Genomic DNA, 18262 nt, shown 5'->3' on the forward strand with positions numbered 1-18262 from the left:
AAGCTGAGCAAGCAAAGAAGAAAGTTGTCGGTGCGAAACGGACGTATTTTTCGAACGAAGTCAGCAACAACAGTACACAGCCGGCGCGTCTTTGTTTACATTCCCGAAAGATGCAGTCAAGATGGAAGAACTCGGATAACAGAGACTCTAACCAGGAGGACTTTTGACTTCGATACACAGACGCCTGTGGAGAACTGGGACAACACAGACTCTTACCAGGATCACTTTGATTTGGATGACAAAGACGCAGACGTGCTACCGTGAGTATGCAGCTTTGGCTTCTAAACATTTGATCGCTTGACCGTATGTGCGCAACTTTTTTTTTGCGTATGTACGTAACTTTTTAAAAATATATAAGCTTTATGAACCTTGGGTTAGGCGAACGGTCTTTTGGGCTGAGTGATTGTGTGTGTTGATCAGGTGTTTGAATTGTATTGGCGTGTTCTATGGAGCTAGGAGCTAGCAGAGGAGCTAGGAGCTAGCATAACAAACACGCAGGTGTTTTTATGCAGGATTAATTTGTGGCATATTAAATATAAGCCTGGTTGTGTTGTGGCTAATAGAGTATATATATGTCTTGTGTTTATTTACTGTTGTAGTCATTCCCAGCAGAATATCAGGTCACCCCCGTCTCTCACAGCATCTTCCCTATCTGAATAGCTTCAACTCCCCACTAGTCCTTCACTTGCACTTTACTCATCCACAAATCTTTCATCCTCGCTCAAATTAATGGGGAAATTGTCGCTTTCTCGGTCCGAATCTCTCTCACTTCATGCGGCCATCATTGTAAACAATAGGGAACTTTGCGTATATGTTCAATTGACTACGTCACGCTACTTCCGGTAAGGGCAAGCCTTTTTTTATCAGATACCAAAAGTTGCGATCTTTATCGTCGTTGTTCTATACTAAATCCTTTCAGCAAAAATATGGCAATATCGCGAAATGATCAAGTATGACACATAGAATAGATCTGCTATCCCCGTTTAAATAAAAAAAATTCATTTCAGTAGGCCTTTAAGTGAAGCGGAATATGTTTTGGGAACACTTCCACACATCGAAAAGGAACTGAAGCCTCATGGGTAAAAGCAAATGTAAGGTGGAGTGCTTCAAAGTTTCTGTTCTTTTTTTCTCCGCTTGTCAGTCAGGTTTTTCAAGTTTCCCCAGAATCTCTTAGGAGATTCAGTTGGGCGACAAAGCATGTGAAAGCACACGTCTGCTTAACTTTGATGTGCCAACTGTGCACAATCACATATAAGGCAGCAGAGCTCTAATATAAAGTCTAATTTCGTCAGGACTTTGTTTGCATGAGTCTGCAGTATCCTCAGTGCCTTAAAAGCTCCTTCACAAGCCTGCAATGTTGCTCGATAACACATCCGGCAAGAGAAAGCACAAAATGTTTCTACAAGTGCCTTAAATAAAGCCTGTGCCAAAACACATCTGAGGTGTATTTTCTTTCCACAATGCAACACCCATTGACGAGCATGACGCAGCATGTTGCAAAAATGGCCCCAGGCATTAAGCTACTGATGAAATGAGTCATGCAAGTGAGGACATAGATTTTTTTTCACACAGGCAGGTTATGACAACAGAAATTGCAATATGGTGCATGGAGAGATATGCGAATGTGTCCATAAGTTTGAATGTGAGTGTGAATGGATGTCTATATGTGGCATGCGAGGAACTGGGGACCCATCATGGGTGAACACCCTTGACCCCAATGTGGACCAGCTAGAAAACGTATACATGCAGGAATAACATGTGTGTGCTGGTAATGTTACCCCCGAGGGTATACAAAGTAACTAGAGCAATCTTCATTTTACCTCAATGTATTAAATGCTATTTTTAGTGCATTGTCATGAATCATTCCAGCAGCAAATTAGTCTTTTAAATCAAAGGGAGAACTCATGATACTAGTCCCTTTGCTTCTTTCAGGTCATCATTTGATGTGTTGAATGTAAAGGTGGTGTTGCATGAATTTAAAAGTAAGAGAAAGAGCTGAGAATATTATGCTGGCAACATCCACCTTGTCTCTGGACTCACCTCCTCCCATTCAACACTGCACACATTCCTGTCATAAAAGCCAGGGGCGGACTGGACCGTACCACACCGGAGAGGGGAACTCACCATTTTATAGTCAATCAGGAAGGCACTTGACTTCATATATACAATATTATTTATTCATGATAATTTATTATATTTCAATTACATTATTGGGTTGTTTTCTTGTGTTATTTATTTCTTGTTACGTGTAAAGGACACAGTGAAATCCACGTGTCACCCCCCATTTGAATGAATGGACTCGTCCTGCCACTGCCATGTTGGATGGAACAGGCTGCGGGCTCTCAGGCTGTCGGACTTCCCAGGAAAGTTTTTACCGTTTTCCGCTCTCGTTGTCACCTTATCTCCTCAAGTAGTCAAACCGGGACTGCCGTTCTTAAAAAGGGCGCACACTTTATAAAAGCACAACTGTGCTATCGCTGGGGTTAAACCGACTTGAGAAGCAGGGTGGTCGGAGGAAGGCCACGGATGACCCGAGTATTGTTTATGGATCGTTTTGGACTCGGTTCTTAGAGTCAAACTTCAATTTATTTCTTCATCGATGATGAGTGGATTTCTTAAGCAGCAGCGGCAATCTAATGTCGGTTCCATACTGCTGACGCCGCAAGAGAATGAGTCCATTTTCAACCACCTTGGCAGGAAATGCATTGTAAGTTTTTTCCCTTTCATCATTAAGTTTAAGCACGCTTACTTCGCATTTACTTCCTGTTCAAAGACCAAAGCTAACTTGTTGTTGTTGTTGTTTTGTTTTGGTTAGCAGCTTTTACCCGAAAAGTGAAGGCGGTTGGTTTGTTTTGATAGCCCAGACAGCGGTGTTAAAAATGCCGCTTAGCAGTTATATCTTTTACTCCAGTTTTTAGGCCTCCAAATTGAGTGTTGACACACCTGAAGTCACACAGGAAATGTTCTCTTAACCCCGCCCGGATTCAGCAGTCAAGTTAGCTGCAAAATCAATCAGCTACTTTTTAAAGCCGGCATTATGTAACGTTTGCTGAACCTGACTTGTTTTCGGGAAGTGTGTCCGACTAAGGAATGTGCAGACGAGAAACAACTCTTAGGTTTTTGCCCCCCCCTACTTATGTCCCAAAATCTTGATAAGAGCCCTGCTTTACCAGTCTGACTACACTTACTTGTGCAACACCACCCATTCTAAAATGATACAGGAAATCACTTGGCATTGATTAACAATATGGGTTGATTGATTGATTGATTGATTGAAGCTTTTATTAGTAGATTGCACAGTACAGTACATATTCCATACAATTGACCACTAAATGGTAACACCCGAATACGTTTTTCAACTTGTTTAAGTCGGGGTCCATGTAAATTGATTCATGATAGATAGATAGATAGATAGATAGATAGATAGATAGATAGATAGATAGATAGATAGATAGTACTTTATTGATTCCTTCAGGAGAGTTCCCTCAGTCATAATACATTCATCACACAAGATAATAATCAGAGTATATACAATGAATTATTTACATTATTTACAATCTGGGATGTGGGGGGGGGGGGGGGGGGTTAGGTTTGGTTGATATCAACACTTCAGTCATCAACAATTGCATCATCAGAGAAATGGACATTGAAACAGTGTAGAACTGACTTGGTAGGATATATACAGCAAGTAGTGGACAGAGAGAGAGAGATCAGAAAGCATAAGAATAAGTATCTACATTTGATTATTTACAATCCGGGGAGGTGGGATGTGTGGGGGGCGGTGTTAGTTTAGGGTTGAAGTTGCCTGGAGGTGTTCTTTTAGTGCGGTTTTGAAGGAGGATAGAGATGCCCTTTCTTTTACACCTGTTGGGAGTGCATTCCATATTGATGTGGCATAGAAGGAGAATGAGTTAAGACCTTTGTTAGATCGGAATCTGGGTTTACCGTGGTTAGTGGAGCTCCCCCTGGTGTTGTGGTTATGGCGGTCATTTACGTTAAGGAAGTAGTTTGACATGTACTTCGGTTTCAGGGAGGTGAATTTTAAAAACTCGGCTCAGTGCAACTTGTTTTACTCTGTCTTCCACCCTGAGCCAGCCCACTTTGGAGAAGTGGGTAGGAGTGAGGTGTGATCTGGGGTGGAGGTCTAGAAGTAATCTGACTAGCTTGTTCTGGGATGTTTGGAGTCTAGATTTGAGGGTTTTGGAGGTGCTGGGGTACCAGGAGGTGCATGCGTAATCGAAAAAGGGTTGAATGAGAGTTCCCGCTAGAATCTTCATGGTGCTTTTGTTGACCAGAGAGGAGATTCTGTAGAGAAATCTCGTTCGTTTGATGACCTTTTTGATTACCTTAGTTGCCATTTTATCACAGGAAAGATTAGCCTCAAGAATGGAACCTAGGTAGGTGACCTCATCTTTCCTGGTGTACCGATTAATCAATATATCGATGTATATTTCTTAGATTCTTACATCTGTGCTCTGCAAGTTTGCCTTCCAAAAGATAGGTATCATTCCAAGATCAAATTGATCGATTTTAATGATACTAGAAAAGGAAAACATTGGATTTGAGAACGGCAGACTTTATATGAAGTTTGATTTGTGTACGTCGCGGCCATCCCTTTTTCGTTTGGAATAGAAAAATAATCTAACATAAAAATAAATTGTCCTCGTTTTTTAGTTTGATGATAAAACATGGAAAACAGATTGTTATCCATTCGCCGCAGTGGTTGACTTTAATAAATACAAATCATAATACCGTTATTTATGTCACCACATGACCACAGCTGGAGAAATGGTACGAAATTGGGACGGCGTGGCGCTGTTGGGAGAGTGGCCGTGCCAGCAACTTGAGGTTTCCTGGTTCGATCCCCAGCTTCTACCAACCTAGTCACGCTCGTTGTGTCCTTGAGCAAGACACTTCACTCTTGCTCCTGATGGGTCATGGTTAGCGCCTTGCATGGCAGCTCCCGCCATCGGTGTGTGAATGTGTGTGTGAATGGATGAATGTGGAAATAGTGTCAAAGCGTTTTGAGTACCTTGAAGGTAGAAAAGCGCTATACAAGTATAACCCATTTACCATTTAGAAATACCATACAGAAACACACTTAAGTAGTACGGGGCATTGTCTCACCTCATAGTGTACAAAACGGGCTATTTTCTGGCGCATTTAAACATCAATAAACCCGCATCAGCAATTGAAACATATTCTGCGTGGCACTGTCAAAATTAACATAATCGTAAAACATATTAAACGTGAAGAAAATAAAGAAATAAAGTATTTAGATTCACAATTTACCGCACCCATCGGAAGCCATGGGGTTGATTCGATTGGAAGTGGAGGACAAACCCTCTCACCGGCTGGGACAAGTTAGCTAGCTCGGGGTTCGGCCCACCTCGTCTCATGAGATCTAGCTTCTCTTGAAATGTCCTTCTTGAAAATGACTTTGCCAATATATCTACAATAACAAGATCTGATAGCTCAGTTACAGCTCATTTTATTACCTATTCTGTGTTATATGGGTTTTATGTTGCACGATTGCACCAAGAAAAATTCCTAATTTGTGAACCCGTTCTCAAACAATGGCAATAAAAACTATTCTGATTCTGAACCTAATCAACGTTTTGCTCTCTTTCCGTGTGACTTAAAAAAGCAAGTCGATGTCAGATTTCTCTGCGAGCTGGGTATGGCTCTGGTGCGGTACTTCCTGCACTTGCAACTTACAACTTGTGATTGGATCCTCACTTATTTAGTCACAAGTGAGTATCCAATCACAGGAGGCGTGAAAGTCATGTTCAACATTTTAACTTGAAACAACTTCGAAGGGTTACTGTCAACACCTCGTGATCTGATTAGCTATCGCAACTGTCTATCAACTGTATGTGCCCTGTTTGCCTACACTGCACAGACTGACGCGTTGTTGATTCAGAAGGCCTCCGACAGATTTCATACATCGCTGGCAACAAACTAACTGAATTCTGATTGGATAAAAGCTCTAACGAAAAAACAGCAGCACAAGAGCCTAATAAGATATGAAGAGGATATGATGGATACTTGTATATATTTAGGGAAAGTAAATTAAAATTGAAATGAACTTTTATCAATATATGATCATGATTTATGTTAGGCCAGCAGAGAAGGCCTAATCAGCCCGATCACTGATTATCCTTAATCCGAATGTATTAATGTGTTTTAAAATCAAAAATAGGAATTAAAACGAGTATTTGTTCAATGTTTGGACATATGAGTGAACTGCACATGCGCAGTGTCTCTTTTCTGCATCCTCGTCTGTGAGTGACCCAAAACAACAACAACAGAAGAAGACAAAGAAGAACGGTGTTGTCAAAACAAGTTTGTCGCGATCAGGAGGTACCTTCTGGGTTTTTTTTTATGTCCAGAGACATGGTATGTGACATTTTTTATTGGTTCTCTATTAAGTAGGCAAACGGGTCCGTGTTTGTCGCTCTTCTTCTGTTGTTGTTCCGGATCACTCTCAGACGAGGATATCCAAAAGACACTCTGCACGTGTGAAATCTACCCATATACAAAAACATTAATAAACTTAAATCATGAGTAATCGATAACAATCCAGTTTCCATTTTTTTATTTTTTATTATTAAACTAAAAAACAGGGAAAAAAGATTTTATTTAGCTGGTAATTCTACTCTTAAAATGTTGATTACTGTAGTTTTATTGAAACTTGCTTGAATGTTGGAAATGTGGGCAGAAAATGTTTCCTCTTGTTAATTCAACCTAAAGTGTTGGTTGCACTTTATTCAACAAAGATGTGAATACATTGGCCAATAATTGTTTACTAGCTTGTTTGTATCCATAATTCATTATTACATAATTCCCTTACAAGAAATAATAGGAATATAGGAAACTTCACCTGCAATGTTCAGTATCCAGTATTTATTTCAGAAGTTACTGAATCGATTTAAAGTCACTGTATCGTTTCGGATCGTATCGTTCTAAATAAATATCGTCCCTGAATCGTATCGGCAATCAGAAATTCTGAATCAAATCGAATTGTTGTTAAAACAAATTGTTAGACCCCTAATTAACACCAATGACTATCAAAAGCAGAATAGTAAATTGTGTAACCCTGCTAAAAAGATTGCCCCTTCCAAATAAAAGACAGAAATAGCAAAAGTTAACATTCCTGGAGCTATAATGCCAAAATGTACAGGCTTCCTCCTTGGTTTATGTCCCACCTCTTGGCACATTTACTCGAGTAAATTTTGTGTAACCTCGATGTCCAAAAATAATTACAAACGCAAACTAATTTATGAAAACATAACATTGTCCATTAGTGAAATTAGACACCCCTGTATCTATACCGTAGTACGGCTTCATGCCAAACTGTAAATTGTTCTTTCTTGGCTTATGGCCCATCTTTTGGCAATTTTTTGTTAAAAAAAAAATGGGGGTAGTAGTTTTTCTGTAATCCTGCTAAAGTATCACACCATAAAAAGGAAACGTTAAGGGAAATGTAAATATTTTGTGAGCGAAAGTATGCATTTTCTGCATCTACTCCATTATATGGATCCACGCCATACTAGATGGTTTAGCTTGTATGATTTCTTTGTAAAAAAAATCTCAGTAGTTTTTACGTACACTACCGTTCAAAAGTTTGGGGTCACATTGAAATGTCTTTATTTTTGAAGGAAAAGTACTTTAAACTAGTCTTAACTTTAAAGAAATACACTCTATACATTGCTAATGTGGTAAATGCCTATTCTATCTGCAAATGTCTGGTTTTTGGTGCAATATCTACATAGGTGTATAGAGGCCCATTTCCAGCAACTATCACTCCAGTGTTCTAATGGTACAATGTGTTTGCTCATTGGCTCAGAAGACTAATTGATGATTAGAAAACCCTTGTGCAATCATGTTCACATATCTGAAAACAGTTTAGCTCGTTACAGAAGCTACAAAACTGACCTTCCTTTGAGCAGATTGAGTTTCTGGAGCATCACATTTGTGAGGTCAATTAAACGCTCAAAATGTCCAGAAAAAGAGAACTTTCATCTGAAACTCGACAGTCTATTCTTGTTCTTAAAAATGAAGGCTATTCCACAAAATTGTTTGGGTGACTCCAAACTTTTGAACGGTAGTGTAATTAAAAAAACAAACTAAATGGAAACAATCTTACAGAAATATACTTTTGTCCATTAGCAGAGTAACCATTCCTGAATCTGTACCAGGAGAGATGTCCAAACTTTTTCTGCCAAGGGCCACACACTGAAACGTCAAAATATGCCAGAGCCATGGTGATAGTTTTTTATAATTTAAAAAAAAAAGAGGTAAAACCAGATTTTAGTTATATTTAAAGACTTTGTGGTATAGGTGACTAAGTATATTATTATTATTAGTTCGAACATTTCAGCTTTTTGTCATTACATTCTGATTTTTTACTGTTTTTTACTTACATTTTTACTGTTGTTGTTTTTCTGACAATATGATGCGGGCCCCTCTTCTCTGGCTTTTGCAAATTTTTTGTAACTATCTGAGTAGTAGTTCTTATGTACTGGTAATACTGCAGTACTAACGAACAAGTATGACACCCTAAAAAAGAAAATGACTGTTAAAATGTACATTTTTGAAGTGCAAATGTTCTGCATCTGTATGGATTTACGCCAAACTACAATAAATGGGTGTTACTTTTCTTACGCCACACCTCTACAAATGTTCGTAAAAATCAGACTACCAGTAGTTGTATTTTGTGTAAACCTGCTAATAAGAATGACATTGGAAAACAAATTTACAAAAATATGTCCATTCACGTAAGTGAAAATGACTTGATTGGTATCTTTTCATAAGCATCTATGTCCACATTTATTGGTTTCTTCTTTGGCTCATGCACCATCCAGCTACATTTTTTGCACAACCCTTTAATGGTAATTTTAGCGTACAACTCCAGATAATGTTATTCCACCCATGTTAACGTTTTTTCTTTACAACATCCGTCCATTTTCTACCGCTTGTTCCTTTCGGGGTGCAAGTGGATATTTCTATGTGAACAGTTTTACCTTAAAAGCAGCAAAATGGCTGAATTGCTTGGGTTCTTAAGATCTTAGTATCATTTCTTAGACGAAAATGAAATATGGTGGTGGTCTGGAGTATACAATAGATGTTTGTTGGCTGGTTCCAGTAGCACGTAACGTTTGTTTAGAAAAAGGAAGCAGCACAACAAATTTATTCCAGCATCTGAAACAAAAGCATCCATCCGAGTAGGGGAAACGCAACTCTTTACAAGGCGAACAAGACCACAAAAAGGAACAACACATTTCTGCTAAAAAGCATATTCCTGTGGTGGTATCATTTACACAAGGTACCATGTGTGATTTAAATTTTAAAAAATAAATAAAGGAGCACAATGCACAGAGCGATCACTAAAGGGGTCACTCTGCACACTGCCAAGATGTGGTGCAGATACAATGGAAAAGCCTGCTTTTATCCACTTACTAAAACTATAGAGTCATCTTAAAGTTTTACTTGATTATTTATTTGCATACAATGTACAATATACATTTTTGTTTACAGAAGTATTTTATTCAAGACATCAGTTTTAAGTTTGCAATTTATTGATCTGATTGATTAATTATTATTACTATTTATTGATTATTGGAATCTTTACTGCGCAATGCTACATTTTTGTTCATAGAAGTATTTTATTCAAGACAGAAGTATTTCCTCCCAGAGGAAGCTCTTAATTTAGTTATTTGAAAATTGTTCCATAAAAGTGCAATTTATATCTGGTCTAAAAAGAACATCCATCCATCCATCCATCCATCCATCCATCCATCCATTTTCTACCGCTTGTCCCTTTTGGGGTCGCGGGGGGTCTAAAAATAACAAAACTATTTAAAAAAAATAGAATTTTGCTAAGGGTAATATGCAGTGTAACTATTGTTTTTGATCAAATAAAAGTGAAATTTGTTGTGAATTATCTCAGTCATTTGTATTTTTTTGTTTCTTTAAAAAGTTGGGAGGGGAAATTGGGAAAAATCGTAAATCATATTTTTTGTATAAAAAAATTGGACGCTTAAATTTTAACTCATATCGCCCAGGGCTAGTAATGATAATAAATTGCGGTAAAACTCCTGATGGTTAGTATTACTGTTTTAGATTCAAATTAGGAATGTCACGATTCCAATCATGGGATCAGATCAGGGGCCAATATCTGCCTTTTTAGCTGATTTGTTATTGACTGGTGGATCTGCCGAGACGATATTTACCACAGCTGTGTCCTAGTGTTTACATGCTAATGTTGTACTCGCGTGAAAGACTTCTTCAAACGGGATGCACGCTCCGGGAGACACAATTACATTTCAATATTTCTTGTTACACACATGCAGGAGTTGCACGATTTGTCAGAATACCAACTCCAATTTGAAAACAAGCAGCAGAGAGCGCGTAGTCTATCTATTCACAGTGTAAAGCCGCTTCTAAACAGATCAGATATTGTCCTGCCAGTCATTAGACTATGTTTACAGAGTGGCCCAAATAGATTTTTTTTAGAAATCTGGGGCCGTACTTATCCGTACTTAGAGTGCCATTTTACACTTAAGTCCTGAGAATTTGCAAAATTTAGTCCTACTCTCAAACTTAAGAATAAAAGCTTTTTATCAACGTTCTTAAGTCTAAGAATCACTCCTATTCTCCACGATATTTAAGAGACCTTCAGAGGTGTCTTAAGTGGTTAGGAGTTGCCAGCAGGGGATGGCACTGAGGCGAGAGAGACGTGCGCGAACGTTCAGGGAACGGAACAATGTTTTTGTTTTTTTTGATGACGAGCAGCGGATCAAACGGTATCGTTTAGACAGAGCGGATATTATTTTTGTCACAGATTTAATACTTTTCGATTCCTTGTTGATTTCTGCATGTGTCTGCAGTGGGCTAGTATATATAGAGCCACCCACACCAGTTTCAAATTAGTTGCCTAATTAATGAATGGGAAAGAAAATGTTATGACAGTAGCGTATGTGTGTGGCCGTGAGGTGAGTGACGTCAGTGAGTGTGTGGGCGAGAGAAGAGAGGGAGCGGTAGCGTGAGTGCCGGCGGGGACTAGTTTGTTTTGTATTATTTTGTAGTTTATTGTCAAAATATACACTCCCATTGTCCACTTAAATATTTCCAAGATATTTCTTTATTCTTAGACAACGGATTCCATTCCGTGATTGGTAATTTCTATGGACACAGAAATGACGTCACCTAAAATTCCGTTTACGGCACATGTCGTAATTCAGCTCTGAGTGTGACCCTTAAGATTCAGTCCTACACTTCGCTGAAAGTGTGAGTAAGACGCTTGATAACTAACTTTTAAGTGCAGCTTTCAGCGAAGAATTTATTTACTCTTAAGTCAACTCTTAGCAGACTTCTTTGGAGTAATTCTAAGAAGCTTGATAAGCCTGATTTTTTTCAACTGTCTGTTTACACTGCAAGTAAAAGTGATCTTTATCAGACTCCAGTGTAAACGCGCACGGGTCTCAATGTGGCTTTGACGTCACTTGCATGGGCAGTTCAATAAAGTGAAAACAAAGGAAGTTGACTGAATTTTAAATGAACAAGGAAGTCATTTGCTACTACTGCTACAAAATAACATAAGTCGCCACACCTTAAAAATTTGTGTTTTTTTAAATCTGAAAATAAATTAAAGTAATATAGTGTTTGAACGGATTTATATTGTGTAATATTTGGGAGGGTTCCAATCTTTTTATGGCTGTTGAATAGAGGCAACACTGGCGTCAGCATGGATCTACGTTAACGTAATTTTTCGACTCACTTACGTTAACAACTTATGCAATGTACGTAACATGTAAACAATTACGTGACAGCTTACACATCTATTCCGGTCCTCAAAGTATATTATACATACTGTAGATCTTCATATATTACAAATGCATCACTATTGCCTAGTGATGCACCGAAAATTCGTCTGCCGGAAAAAAACTTTGCTCACCGAAACCGGATGTTGTGATGACGTATCCACACATTGTTGTATGAACAACTAAGATATTAAATTGTGTACATTGAACCAGCAGCACAGAGTGGTAGATCTCTAAATCTCTTCTCGAGGAAAATGACAGTGAGGTGTCTACAACCGGAAGTGAACTCACATCACATAAAACAGACATACAAGACTCGTTTTGCCTTTAACATTAAAAACATTTTCTAAAAACTTTACGAATAAAAAGGTAAAAGTTTAAATACAATAGATAACACTACTGTGCTCTTAAAAGGTAAAAGCCATATTTTAAGTTTTTTCTGCCAAGGAAAGTATAATGTGTGTTAGGGCTGCAACAACTAATCGATTAAAATCGATTATAAAAACAGTTGGCGATTAGTTTAGTCATTGATTCGTTGGATCTATGCTATGCACATGCGCAGAGGCTCCTTTTTTATTTATTTATTTTTAATTTATTTTTTATTATAAACCCCATTTATAAACTGCAACATTTACAAACAGCTGAGAAACAATAATCAAAATAAGTATGGTGCCAGTATGCTGTTTTTTTCCCAATAAAATACTGGAAAGGATAGAAATGTAGTATGTCTCTTTTATCCAATTATTAATTGATTAATCGAAGTAATAATCGACAGATTAATCGATTATCAAATTAGTTGTTAGTTGCAGCCTTAATGTGTGTGTCTAAATTTGTATTTATTTTATTTTCCTAAATAAAACTTGTCAACAATAATTTTGTTTGTGTCTAAGTACTTTTTTAACACATTCAACAATACTGTAATGATAATTACAGTGATTATTTTGGTCACAATAAACGTAATATGACATTTTCATATTGGTACATCCTTATTTGTTGGTAAAAATTAAGGTTTGAAATAAAATTTTAACTACCGTATTTCCTTGAATAACCGCAGGGGCGCTAATTAATTTAAAACCTCTTCTCACTCCTGCGTTTACCAAAAGCATGCAGGATTGGCAAGCATGCGTTAATTATTTTAAAACCTCTTCTCACTCCGGTGCTTACCTTATCATGAAAAGCACATTTAATAAAAAAAAACGTTATTATGGTCTTACCTTTAGGTATAAATGAGTCCATGCGCAGCTCCTATAGAAGTTTTCCTTATCTTTCTTCAGTTTTAAAAGTCTCTCTGTCTCGATGGAGATCTTCCTTTAAGTATTAACTCCTGCTTCGATTGAAAGCCCAGTTTAGAAAACAGTTTTATTTTAGATATGTAATCCTCCATGTTAAAAGTGCAAGCAAACAATGGCTCCTCACTCTTGCTGCTTGTTGTCTTCTTCTGCAGCGCCGGTCTTCTGCAGTACCAGCAGTCGCAAGAAGGATCACTAGCGCCTTCTACCACCAGGAGGCGGAAGTCATTTAATGACTCATATTTGACCCGGCGGAAGTGCCAAGCATGCGCTAATTATTTTGCGAAACGAGTTTGACCCGGCTGTAATTCTAGGCAGGCGAACACTATATTCCCGGCGGCAATTCAAGGAAATACGGTATGGTGGCTATATCAAACAGATTTAAAATATAATGCTTCTAGTGATCTGTAGTGCAAAATACATGTACCCACTAATTGTGCCTTCTTTTAAAATCTTGATAAGTTTGATATATTATCACCTACCTATTTGTATTACTGTATAATGATGTTCACATGGTCTCATCTCAGGTTGCTTCCTCAAAGAGGTTCCTGAAAATGATAATTGCCGCAAAGTCGTTTCTCACCTTACAACGTTGACCCAAACCGACATTTTCTGTCCCAGGACTTTTGTGTTTGTGTGTGTTTTGTTCCTTTCTATAAACACACATATCTGGGGTGTGTTTTAGCCTGCACAGAAATGCAGCGACAGCATTCCTTTGCCGCTTATGTCACTTGGCACGTGACAAAGACGAGGAATTGGCAGCATTCTTCGCAATCGTGCTGGTTTCTTTGCGTTGAAGAAAGAGACATGCCACCAATCTTATTAAAATGCACGTAAGAAAAATCAAGAGTTACCCATGTCTCTCTTGCTGCCTTTCACAGTTTGCCTGTTTTGCATATGCAATGCTGCGATACACCTTTTTGTGTTCCTTATCTGTGCAAATGGGTCGAGTGTGGTTTGGACTGAAAAGTCAGTCAAAAGAAGAACATGATTTTATGACACAAAGCTCCTCATAGACTTAACTCATTGGTATTCCCTAGCTTTTCACTGTCAGCATTGAGAAAAAGGTGGAAGGGTTCCAATATATGCAGTGTGTGTGCACAGACTGCCTGATCAGCAGGAAGTCCTGTGGTCAGCCCCTATTTGGTGATTTGTGCTGGAAAAGGCGAACATGATTCCCACTTAATATTTCTCCTTTTTACATCTGTTTCCTTTCTCCCAGTACTGTACTTTAACCACAGCTGCATATTTTAGTTATATGTCCTATGCAGTGGTTATTATTATTATTATTATTATTATTATTATTATTATTATTATTATTATTATTATTATTATTATTATTATGGTCCATTTCTTTTTTTCAGTTACAAATCAGAAAAAATAGCACTGTTATGCAAAACACAAATGCCCACTAAATGCCCACTGCATCGGATGCAAGTTCTCAGGGGTAAAAACTGTAAATATGTGTCTCACAATTGAGGAAATACTGGTGCTGAAATATATTTTTATTCTGATAAAAGAAGGATGTGAAATATATGATGTACCACATTGTAACTGTAATAAAATAATACCATAGCCAAGAAGCGAAAAACAAAGGACAGTGTGTATGTAAAAACGTGTAGCCATGACGCCACGGACTGAGCTCCACTTCCTGCAGCCTTTGGCTCTGTCAGGAACTATCAGCACTCCATGCATGAATGAAACCTCAGGCTTTAAAGACTCTCTGATGTCATTAAAAAAAAAGAATGTGTCTTTGAAGATATGCTGTGCATTCATTGCTGAGTAAGTGTTTTTTCCTGGAGATATATGTATTGTAATATTAGTTCAGCGTCCTCTGCTGTGGATGTTTGGTTTTGGTAGGCCTGGGCCGATAACAAATTTTGCTCGACAATATATTGACCTACAAATTGTCGATAATTAATATTATTGCCATTATTTTATTGAGACCAAATTCACCACTGATGTAATGATAAAACAATAATAATACATACCCTTTCAAATGCAATATACTTGTATGTCTCGTTTATTTTAACATTGTAATTGAAATGTAAACTTTTAAATACCATGATAAATGAAATAAACAAATAATAAAAACTCTGTCCATAAGCAAAATGTTGTACTTTAATAAAAATCACAACCACAAGCAATACAATAGGTTATGTCTCTGTTAAGAAGGGTTTGTGGGAGACCCTTAAATATACACAACCAAAACAATAAATAAAATGGCTAAGTAAGGTTATTGTGACCAACATGATCACGGTTATTATTATTTTGGTATTTTGTAATGTGCTCAAAAAGTAATTATACACACGCTTAAGTCTTTTAACCAAGTTTTTTTTTTTTAATAACTAAAATAAATAGCCACACATTATACTATTTTGACAGAGGAAACATTAAATACTGTCCTGGCTTCATAAAAGCCATATTATTTTTATTTATATATGTTAATCTTCTTCCACTAAATTGGCCCTAGTGTGTGAATGTGAGTGTGAATGTTGTCTGTCTATCTGTGTTGGCCCTGCGATGAGGTGGCCACTTGTCCAGGGTGTACCCCGCCTACCGCCCGAATGCAGCTGAGATAGGCTCCAGCACCCCCCGCGACCCTGAACGGGACAAGCAGTAGAAAATGGATGGATGGATGGCATTTGAAATTATTTTTCTGACCATAAGGCGCACTGAAATATAAGGCGCACTGTCGATGAGTGGGTCTATTTTCATAGAAAAGGCGCACCGGATTATAAGGCTTATTAAGGGGGTCATATTGTGATTTTTTTTTCCTACATTTAAAACACTTCCTTGTCATCTACATAACATTTAATGGTGGTTCTTTGTTTCATAGATTATGTTTTATAGACCGTATTTAAGTCCCTTTCTGGCCGTCTCTTCATGTTACGGCCGTTTTGTAGGCGGTCTTATTTATCTGGCTCCACTTCGACTGCGTCTTCTCCTCGTCATCTTTTTGTACCGGTAGTTTTTAACACGTTCATATGGAGTCTACTAACAGATATAAGTTAGAACTGTACGCTACTTTATACAGTAGAGGATGAATGCCCCACAGCAAAAGGATAGAGAAAAAGGAGCGCCGACACAGACTACAATGGCGGACACGCACTAAATTTTGGGACTTAGGCAGATCCCAAATATACGACAGCAGGTACCAATTGGTAAGAAAAGATGGTTTTGCATAAAAAGATCAAACAAAACACCAGATAATGTCTCCTAATTAATAGGTGCCAGTTTAGGGTCCTTCCATAATAATACCAGTATGTTAAAGCACAGTACAACTGACTACAGTAACCGTGATGCGCCAATAACCATCGAGCGGTGCGACTTTGTAGCTTACCAAACTAAGTAAAAAATTTTGACATGTGCTCTGCGTGCAGTGTTGGGACTAACGCGTTACTAAGAAACTAACGCCGTTAGTTTCGGCGGTAACTAGTAATCTAACGCGTTATTTTTTTATATACAGTAACTCAGTTACCGTTACTGCATGATGCGTTACTGCGTTATTTTACGTTATTTGTATGTAGTATCGGCTAGAAACTGAAGATCTGAGTGTGTTTTATTGGCGCGCTCAGGTGGAAAAGAAGAGGGAGACGTTCCTCCAGAGCCGTACTTCGGGGCTAACAACCTTCACTTTACCCGGAAGAGGGTCTTTACAGCTGAGGGTGAATGACGAGCCCGGCGGTTTGTTGCAACTTTGTGACTTTATTGGACGCAGCCATCCAGCAAGCTAGAGCACCTGCACGCACTCACTGTTGCCGGTCCCTCACCTCTCTCGCCCACTCACTCACTGACGTCACTCACTTCTCATGCTGTCATATCTTAAAGGGCCACACACACACATACGCTACTCTCATAACAACTAACAAGACATCATGGCGAAGCCAGAAGTCGAGTTTTTTTAACATGGAGACATGCTCAATACTTTTCTTTTGTCGAGCACAAAGAAAATAACATTTTAGTTAAATGTAAGTTGTGTCTTGGATCAAAGATCCTATCTACTTAGAGTTAGAGTTAAAGTGCCATTATGTTGCAGCTATTTAAAATAGTTTTGTCAATTTTTTCTGGCCTGAAATAAATTGGCCCTTTGAAACATATCTTTGTCTTTGTGTGTTGTATGTAGACCACATTGCTTAGCAGAGTTCAATGATGCAAATGCATGTCAAGTTGATCAACAGATTGTATTATTCTCCAGTGCAATAACAGTACTGAAATGAAGGCTAAAAGGGCATTAATGGGAGCCTTAAAAAAAAGGGGGGGAAAAGAAGTAACTAAATAGTTACTTTTCACAGTAACGCATTACTTTTTGGTGTAAGTAACTGAGTTAGTAGCTGAGTTACTTTTGAAATAAAGTAACTAGTAATTGTAACTAGTTACTGGTTTTCAGTAACTAACCCAACAATGTCTGCGTGTAATGTTCTATTTTCTCAATTAAACATTAAAGTTTTGGGCTTGAAGGGGGCAACTTGCAATCCACACAAATCTATTATGTGTGACTGCCATCTACTAGCCACACTTATCATTACACCATGTACCAAATAAAATTGCTTCGAGGTCGGTAAGCACAACCAGAATTAACCATTACATTAGGCGCACTGGGTTATCAGGTGCACTTTTGAGAAAATGAAAGGATTTTAAGTGCGCCTTGTTGTCCGAAAAATACTGTAAACGTTTTTAAAAATGTTTTATTAAATGTAAATCAGGTGATCAGTTGTTTCACTTGAGGTTTAAGTGATGTCACGTGAGTTTACTTCCTGTACGAGTTTGTTTCAACTTGACACTCTAGAGTTTATATAGATAACTTTGTGCAAAAACAGCACAGCCTTTATGTTTAATGTGAATACGGTAGCTCAGTTGTTTACACAGTAATGTGTTTAGACAAGTTTAGATTGGAGAACGACATGTTCTAATGGGGAATTACATTGTCTTTTGTTTACATGTTAGCATTTAAGCTAGCTAACACTCTAACGCTAGTTAGTCTCCATAATTTATCAACGTGTGGTTATCATCACGGTTTTTCAATCATTTTCAATTTAAAATAGTAATATTAACCATTGGGAGTTTTACAGCGGTTATCATTACTCCCGTTTATTTGTAGTACAAACGCTTGCAGCTGCTGAAACGTATGCAAGAGTGACCACTCTT

At 38.0% G+C, this 18262-nt stretch overlaps 2 protein-coding genes across 3 annotated transcripts in view; one reads left to right on the forward strand and one right to left on the reverse strand.

Annotated features, from left to right (window-relative positions):
• The window catches only part of LOC133662056 (uncharacterized), a 268044-nt gene that overhangs the window by 25243 nt on the left and 224539 nt on the right, over nt 1–18262 (reverse strand). The gene's annotated exons all lie outside the window — the stretch shown is intronic.
• Nucleotides 2302–18262, forward strand: part of LOC133662062 (actin nucleation-promoting factor WASL-like) — a 43332-nt gene continuing 27371 nt past the window's right edge. For both annotated transcript variants that reach the window (XM_062065721.1, XM_062065722.1), the window contains exon 1: nt 2302–2707. In XM_062065721.1, the coding sequence (XP_061921705.1) occupies nt 2600–2707 (108 nt within the window). In that variant the 5' untranslated portion in view covers nt 2302–2599. The remainder of the gene's footprint in view (nt 2708–18262) is intronic.

The sequence above is a fragment of the Entelurus aequoreus genome, linkage group LG12, assembly GCF_033978785.1.
Source record: "Entelurus aequoreus isolate RoL-2023_Sb linkage group LG12, RoL_Eaeq_v1.1, whole genome shotgun sequence".
NCBI lineage: Eukaryota > Metazoa > Chordata > Actinopteri > Syngnathiformes > Syngnathidae > Entelurus > Entelurus aequoreus.